The 9,199-nt window shown below is 35.3% G+C and overlaps 1 protein-coding gene across 1 annotated transcript; it reads left to right on the forward strand.

Annotated features, from left to right (window-relative positions):
• Positions 1–1,125: 1,125 nt before the first annotated feature.
• On the forward strand, positions 1,126–8,236 carry LOC150079583 (glycoprotein-N-acetylgalactosamine 3-beta-galactosyltransferase 1-like). The gene is made up of 2 exons (XM_090383126.1): positions 1,126–2,013; positions 7,886–8,236. Exons 1-2 carry the CDS (start codon positions 1,126–1,128, stop codon positions 8,216–8,218), a joined length of 1,221 nt encoding a protein of 406 aa, XP_090239252.1. The 3' UTR covers positions 8,219–8,236.
• Positions 8,237–9,199: the final 963 nt, after the last annotated feature.

Genomic DNA, 9,199 nt, shown 5'->3' on the forward strand with positions numbered 1-9,199 from the left:
AGCGAGGTGATCTGATAGAGGTGTATAAAGCCTTGAATGGCTTGAGCATGCTCAATGCCGATGGAATTCTTCCTCTTGCTCAGAATAATCACCTGAAAGGGCATAAATTCAGATTGAGGAAAGACAGATGTAGGATAAACGTGCGGAAATTTGCCTTTAGCCAGCGGGTAGTTGGTTGGTGGAACCTGCAGGATCCTTTTGAGTCTTTTTGTTATGCATCTGTTCATATCTGGAAAAAATATAAAAATTCTTTCAAGTGGGCACTTATTGTTGATGATATGACTTCCATCCTCTGTTGTGGAAGTTGGTAGCCTAAATAAATTTAAAGCTGAGTTGGACAGGTTTTTGGTACGAACGGAGGGGTGAAATGGGAGCAGTTTTTTTTTTGGCTGATGCTGCGTAAGCTTGCTTTCTTGCATCGTATGCCTCTACTAATGCTAATGCTAACTTCTAAATGGAATGGATATGTAAAAATTTTTTTTTGGCTGATGCTACATAAGCTCAAACACTTACTTTCTTGTATCACATGCCTCTACTACTACTAAGCATATATTTTCTCTGATATGTTATTATTCCTAAATGCAGTTAACAATTGCATTCATTGTTGGCAAGATTAATTGTAATCTCCTTTAACCTAGTGATTGTGTGGAGTATTTAATAACACTAATAGGGTATATCTAGGGTATGCCATCAGGATCTACTGCCTTTCCAATTTTTAACTTCTTTATATGAATATATGTTAGGTCAATATTTTTTTAGAAGAGTTTGATACATTTACTTTTATTCACTTCATTTAAACTTTCAGCAGTCATGACACATCTGATAGATTTAACATTTTGTTTATTTACCCCTTCCTCTGAATTTAGGGGTGGAATCATATTTTCGTATGTACCTTTTGGCTCTTGCAGAATATGCTAAATTGACCACCCTGATCGAAGTGCATTTTTAAAATATTTAAAACATTTTTCATGTCTTTGTATAAATTATAAAATATTAGAAACACTGTTTTTTCTCCTCCACTAGGCAAAATGGAAGTGCTTGAAGATGATGTGGATGATATTATCGAAATAATGTGATCATTGAAATATGATGCAAAATTGTGGCCTCTCAAACTAAGAAGTTACAATGGAGTTTTGCAGTGCCTTTCACAATAGAATTTTCCTTTTTGCTTGTGCATGCATCTCTGGAATACTGTTTGCTTTTGTGTGGAGAAAGTATGAGCAAACAGTACAGCTATCAATAGTGTATAGTCATTATTCGGCAGCCTTGCATAATACTGGTTATAACAAGTGGCTAGAGTCTCAGGGATTTGAACAGAAACATATTTCTGAAGAAACTGTTTTTGAGAAGAAAACAGGCCTTAGAAAAACTGAAAATAATTTTCTGTTTTACAGAGTTCCTGTGTTGTGTATAATATTTGTAAAGAGTCATAAAAATGCTGAAGCAATTAAAAATACGTGGTCCAAACACTGCAATTATGCAGTTTTCTTTGGATCATTTATGGATGAAAAAATTCCAGTTTTAAAAATTCCACTTGCAGGATCCTTTGAGTCTTTTTGTTATGCATCTGTTCATATCTGGAAAAAATATAAAAATTCTTTCAAGTGGGTACTTATTGTTGATGATATGACATTTGCCCTAATTGAAAATCTTCGCTATTATGTTGCACCTTTGAACAGTAGTCAGCCGTTTTACCTTGGTCACCCAGTAAAAGATTTTTCAGATGTGTATAACCTTGGGACTGCAGGTATTGCATTGAGTGCTGGCACTATGGCTTTGCTATATGAGGAGTTTCCTGATGGAAAAACTTGTTCCAGTGCCTCCAGTTCATCATGGAATTATGACCAAGGCATTGGAAAATTGCTTAAGAAATTTGGTGCTACACCTCTTGATACCAGAGACTCATATTTTCGGGGACGTTTTAATCCATTTTCTGTGGAAAAACTGCTGATTCCTGGCTCTATTTCAGTGTTTGAATCCTATTGGAGGACTAGTATGTTTCTTAGCAATGAGGTAAGGATTTCATTTATAATGTCTAGTTAGTAATTTAGTTGTTTTCTTGTTTGATTTATGTACATTGTTATATTTACGTATATTGTCAGAAAAATACGCTGGGGTTTATCTCACTTATTTTTAGATATAGGCTGTTTGTTGTTAAGACTTTTTTTGCCATGTTTGGACTAAAATTTTTGAGTTTTTTTGTTAAAAATTAGACTAAGTATTACTATTTAGATTTTACAATTTCTAAATATAAATTTGCCTAATCAGCTACTTTTTTCTTAGTGGAAAAGTTAAACAGGATTAGAAGTATTGTTCAAGGTATCGGCTGCTGTAGCTGAGTGGCCAGGCACATGAGTGTATAAGTACATGTGTCTTGAGTGACCGGGGTTCAAGCCCATGACTGCTGAATACGGTGCTGTTTCTTGTATTCTGCCTATCTTGTGAACTCCTCTGATCGTTTGGTCGTCTTGGAGTATAAACAGAAATTTTATTTATTTACTCTTGAGAAAGAACAGTTAGGCCAAACATGGGAATACTAGGACTAAATATTTTCAATAAGGCATATTATAGAAAAGCCTTGGAAACATAACAAGAACCTATACATAAGATTTGTTTATCTTGGTAAAGCACACGATAAAGTATCTATAAATATATTTCATATTTTAAAAAAATATGGCATCAAACAAAACCTTTTAAGGGAATAATGAACCTCTATAAAAATGGAAAATTGAAGACACTGTTGGAAAATGGTTTAAAGTTAAACTTAGAGTGAGATGCCTTATCTCCAGTTCTTTTTTATAATTTTTATGGACCATTTAATAAAAGAATGTAAGTTACTGGTAATGTTTAGCATGAGGGTTGTAGATTTTGAATCATTACTATATATAGAAGATATATAATTATGATCAAACTTAATGATATTGTGCTGGTTGCAAGATCTTTTAGAATCTGAATGAATTAAAGGTTGTAGAGAATTTGGTATGAAATTAGTTACTCAAAAACAAAATTTTTGGGTAAGCAAGAAAAATATAGTGTACACTAAAATAATCAAAAATTGAAATGAATTATTAATTTTGCACATATAGAGAACAGTCATAATTAAAGTTTTTAGATTATACATGAAATAAACAATAGAATGAGTAAAGCAGGAAGTGTAAGAAGCTGATGAACAAATTAAGCGCGCCTCCGTAGCCAGGTGGGAAGGAGCAGCAGTGCATAGCACATGCTTCTTGATCAGACTGGGGTTCGAGCCCGTGAGCCACCAAATACGGAGGATGCAGAAAGGTCAGGGAATGACCACCGCATATCCCCGGAGCAATATGGCCTTAGTTGCTAATGCTCCTAAAAAAAAACCAAATAACAAATAAATAAATAAAATAAATTCAATTTGAAGAGAAATAAGACAAAAGATAGAATTAGGATTTACAGTTTTTTTTCAGCCTGTTTTAACTTATAAGGCTGAGTGCTGGCTATGAAATAAAGTAATCAAAAATTAGATCTTCAGCACTGACAATTTTAAGAAAAATAAATGGAACTAACAGATTGAAGCGGTGGAAAGAACATGTTACAAATAAAGAAATAAAAAGAAAAAAAAATCTTGGTAATGATAATCCAGCCGGAAAAGTAAGTTAGCATTAGCATTATTAGAGGCATACGATGCAAGAAAGCAAACTTATGCAGCATCAGCCAAAAAAAAACTGCTCCCATTTCACCCCTCCGTTCGTACCAAATACCTGTCCAGCTCAGCTTTAAATTTATTTAGGCTATCAACTACCACAACAAAAGATGGAAGTCTGTTCCACCAATCAACTACCCACTGGCTAAAGACAAACTTCTGCACATCTATCCTACAACTGTCTTTCCTCAATTTGAATTTATGCCCTCTCAGATGATTACTCTGAGTAAGAGGAAGAATTCAATCAGCATTGAGCATGCTCAAACCATTCAGGGCTTTATACGCCTCAATCAGATCAGCTCGCAGGTGTCTAGTCTCCAAACACTATAATCTGCAAAACTTGAGCCTTTCTTAAGAGCAACCCTTCATTCCATTCACTAATCTTGTTGCCCTTCTCTGTACTCGTTCCAACAGCTCTACATCCTTCTTAAAATGAGGCCTCCAGACCTGTATACAGTACTCAAGGTGTGGCCTGACCATTGCCTTATACAAGGAGATAATCACCTCCTTATCCCGGCTAAAAAAATTTCTGTATGCCATTGACAAGACACCATGAGCTACTCTTGCAGACCATCTGCATTGCTCAGAAAACTTTATCTGCCTGCACAATTACCCCCAGGTCCTTTTCATTCTCTACCGCTGTCAGTGTAGTACTATACAGTTGAAACGTTACTCTGGGGTTACTGCTTCCCATATGTAGTACTTTATATTTGTCAATGTTAAACTTCATTTGCCACCTCTCAGCTCATCTGCTCAACTTTTCTAGATCCTGTTCCAACAGCATACTGTCATTAGTGTCCTTAACAACCCTGCCAACCTTCTTATCGTCTGCAAACTTGGACATTAAGCCTGATATACCATCATCAATATCATTTATAAATACAGAAAACAACAATGGACCCAACACTGAACTCTGACGAACTCCACTAATAACATTAGTCCACAAAGAGCAGTGTCCATTGATTACCACTCCCTTCTCCCTCTGAACCATCCCTTTATCCATAGCAGCAATTTGCCTCCAGTGCCACACTGCTCCAATTTGTGCAGCAGTCTTCCATGTGCAACAGTATCAAAAGCCTTTCTAAGATCCAAGTATATAATATCAAAGTTATTCCCTGCATCCAGTTCTTTTGTGACTGCATCATAGTATCCAATCAAATTGGTCAGGTAAGACTTCCCCTTAACAAAACCATGCTGTGTCTGAGCTATGACTGAAGTCTTGTCTAGATGATCTTGCAGTGCTTCTTTAACCAGTGCCTCCATTAATTTTCCAGGAACAGAAGTTAAACTAACAGGTCTATAATTATTTGTGTCACCCTTTGATCCTCATTTGTGAATTGGGACCACATTTGCACATCTCCAGCCCATGGGTACTTCCCCTGTGTCCAAGGAAGCTCTCATAATTATGGCTAAGGGTCGGCTTACTTCCTTTGCTGCCTCCTTTAATATAACTGGATAGATCCCATCCACCCCAGGTGCCTTTCTTGTATTTATCTTCAACAATTTCTCCTCCACTTTGCTCTCAGTTATTACAAGATTCTGTAGCTTACTGCCAGAGTTGAATACATCTCTGGCATTCCCCTCGCTGAATAACTCCTCATGTGTGAATGTCGATGTAAAATATTCATTCAGTTTGTTAGCTACCTGAGAAGGATCATCAACAGTTGACCCATCAATATCAAGTGGACCAATCCGATTCATCCCTTTCCTTCTAGAGTTTACATAGGTAAAGAATTCCGCTGTTTTTCTTCGCATCCTTTGCCAAAAATTTCTCATAATCTGCCTTTGCCTGCCTAATCTCCTTTGTGACTTGGTTATAGACCAGCTGATATCTATCATAGGCTTCCATGTCACCCATTAATTTATATGTATCTCATGCATTTTTCTTCTCTGTCACATGTCTCATTAGTTCGTCTGACATCCATTTAGGCCTAAACCTTGAACAATATTTCTTAGTTGGTATGTAAAGTCTAGTAGCTTCCAAGATTAATTCTTTGAATGCCTCCCATTTTGAATTTGCTGTTGGTAACATCATCAGTTGGTCCAATCGTATAGAATTTAAATACTGTCTCAGACCACCGTAGTCGCCTTTACGAAAGCAAAAACCGTTCCCTTTACCCCTGATGGTAGTTACCTCTTTGAGTAAATCCCACTTCAGCACACTGTGATCACTGCCACCTAGTGGTTCCTTTATCTGCAGATCCTTAATGCATGAAGAATCACTACTGATAATCAGATCAAGAGTATTATTCCCTCTAGTTGCCTCCCGAACATGCTGCTGTAGAAAACAATAATCCAATAAACCCACAAAAGTCTTGCTAGTGTGTGAGTGACCAACCCACAAATTCCAGTCAATATCTGGGAAATTAAAATTCTCCATTATAAGACTGATTTACTGGCCCACTCTATTTCCCTGTACAGTTTTTTATTATACTTAGAGTCATTAGGCCTATGACACACTCCTACTCTCCCAGTGCTTATGTCACACCAAACTGATTCGACACTGCACTGTCCAGCGATGTTGACTGGTTGCACTTCTTTTGGATTTTGTGTGTTTTTCTTAACTAATAGCATAACTCCTCCTCCCTTCCTATCCTTCCTGTGCACATTGTACTCCCCAAATTCCAGTTCTGCATTCCTTATATCTGTGTGACACCATGTCTCTGATATACCAAGAATATCTGCCTTGAATGTTTTGACCAACACCTCAAATTCATCAAATTTATTTACCAAACTCGTAGCATTGGTGTATATGCAAGTATACATGCAACTGTTCCTATTCTTAGCTGCCTTAAAATAACTCATGTGTTTACTTTTACCACAGTGACTCCCAGCAGTCTCTGAAATATCCTGCATCTTGTTTTCCAGGCCGCTGCTCATTCCAATAGAAACAGTGCAAGAATCACTTTCACCTCTGCCCGCGGCTACTGTTAATCTATGTGAAGCTAACGCAAGATGGTATGGGCATGGAAAAAGGATGGGATAAGAGAAATTAGATAAACAGATATTCAAAGCAAAAATGAAGGGTAATTAGGCCTAGAGGTGGGCAAAGGGGATGGTTGGTGGGTGGAGTCAAATAATCATTAGAGTAAAGAAGGCTTACCTTAGCTTTTACTAAAGCTTTAACAGAAAATAGGATAGCATGGAAGAAAATAGTAAGTGGAAGGCTGATAGTCCAGCAGGAACGATTGTTACTGTCATAGTGACCTGTATTCCCATGGGTATAAGAGATTTGCAATTTCAACAGTACATTTGAAGATCTGGTTGTTTATGATGCAATTTCCTTAAGAGGCTTAAACTTTTTTAAAGTGCTTTTTAATTTCCTGCCTGTCGTAATTTGATCGAGCGCATTTTTTTTTTTTCCTGAAAAAAAAAAAAAAAAGGTTGACACTTTAAATATGCATTTTAATATTCAATCACTTATGCCCCTAAATGGAACAAATGGAATGGAAAAAAGGGGTTTGTGAGATACTACACTTTGGAATTTTTAAGCTGATATTTTTAATTATATAAAAAAAAAAAATTTGCATTTTTATTGAATTGAAAAGGGTGTAATATTAATGATTTCCTAAACTCAATTACAAAATTACAAATAAATGCAAATGAGAGAAACCAACAATAATAAAGAATATTTTATTGTAATTTTTGGTATTTCAAAATTGCTTATCCCCTGAATTGAAACTCAGACACTTGCATGGCATCTGGCAGATGCAAAGTGCCTGCTTTTTTATCAGCTATTCATATTTAATTTCTGTGAAGCTGGAAAAACCAAAGAGCTGCCTGTCATTGGCACCTCAGTGATGTCACATGAGAATAGGAGTTGCATAGTGGATTCTTTTGCTTTCCTTGCATCTGTTAAATGCCAAAAAAAAAATTTTGTAATTCATAATATTTTAAAATGAAACTAGAATATACTGTATAACCAATTTGAGAATACTAGTGGGCAAAGGTATACAGGAGGATTTGATTTCACTTACAAATTTTTTAAAACAATGGCGTGTTAGACGACACATTAACAATGTAAGATTAAATTGATTTCTGAAATTTAGCTTCTTCAGTTACCTATCTGTAAAACTAGGAAAATGCAATGGCAAATTTTTATTTGCCATACCATTTTACTGCAGCCTAGTTTTATCTGAAACAAATTTACTTTTTTATACACATAATTTTATTTGAATGTAAACTCATTTATTTCCTGTTTATGTTTAGGGTGCAAATTGTTGTAGTGACCATGCTATCACTTTCCACGACGTTGACTATACCAAAATGTACTTGTTGGAATACCTTTTATATCACCTTGCAGTTTTTTCAAACAGTCCAAAAGGACTTGGTAATTTCCCACCTCCAGTATCTCTTACTAGTAAAGTACCAAATCCATTGGATAACATGATAGAAGATCATGGACATGGGAAAGCATATGTACAGCTTATTGGAAGAGGTGGTTCAAAGTCAGACAAGCAGCAAGTGACATCAGTATCACTGAAAAGTAATGAGAATGACAATATTTTGGTCAAAATATGGAGCGAGTTATTTGGAAGCTGACATATTTGATATTTGCACATCTTTGTAAATTTAGATTAAGAATGAATGGGAACACTCAAGAGATTTATTTTAAAAAATAATTTTATATGAACTAGAAACTGTAACATAACCTATAAAATATAATTTTAATTGTTTTATTTAAATTTTAATAAATCTCCTTATTGTAATGTGTTCAGAAATGCATCCTGATGATTCTCCTCTTATCTTGGTAATAGGGTTGCCAGTCATTCTCCATATCAGAGAACACTTTCCTTTTGGTCATATTGTGCTCCCAATATCGTTAAATTCTGCCTCTCTGTGATTTTTTTTTTTTTTCTTTTAAGTTATCCATTTTGAATGGAATGAAGCATGCTCATGAATGGAAGTTGCCATTCATGAGCATGTGTCAGTTGTTTATATTTGGCTAAATGTGTAAATGCTTATTCACTCATTTTCTGTTCTAAATCAATATTTAGGAAAGTTTTTGGTTGACTCATTCAAGCACATATTTGATATGTGTGGATGTGGACATGTTATGATGCAAAATTTTCTAAAACATTTTTTTTTTTTTTTTTTTTTGTGAACTGAGTTAGTAAACCTAATTGAAGTGCCTAATTTAAATATGGTTTCTCTAGTTACACACATGCGCACGCACGTGTGTGTGAAATGTGACAGAATTCTGTCACACATTTCACTTTGTACTACACTGCGATCATGACCTTTGTCAATATAATTACATCATATTTGTATTCATTTTTATTTGTGATGCTAATGTCTTCTTCACTCATAAATATTGGTTGATGATTTGATGTATTTTGGGGTCAGGTTTGGAGCTCTAAAACTATTGACACTTGATATGTTTGCTCATCAATTTTCCTTCAGGTGCAAAAATGCATTTAAGTAATTTTACTAAATTCATTTGGATAACAGAGTATCGAAATTGACACATTCTACATATAATTATTGAGATAAGCTTCTTATTCATTTGTTAATTGATTTATA

Source organism: Mastigoproctus giganteus, chromosome 10 (assembly GCF_048544385.1).
Source record: "Mastigoproctus giganteus isolate SK-2022 chromosome 10, ASM4854438v1, whole genome shotgun sequence".
In the NCBI taxonomy this organism is placed as follows: domain Eukaryota; kingdom Metazoa; phylum Arthropoda; class Arachnida; order Uropygi; family Thelyphonidae; genus Mastigoproctus; species Mastigoproctus giganteus.

Coding starts and splice junctions, on each gene's coding strand:
- LOC150079583 (XM_090383126.1), top strand. CDS start 1,126: ATGGAGTTTTGCAGTGCCTTTCACAATAGAATTTTCCTTTTTGCTTGT. Junction 2,014..7,885: donor GTATGTTTCTTAGCAATGAG/GTAAGGATTTCA, acceptor GTTTATGTTTAG/GGTGCAAATTGTTGTAGTGA.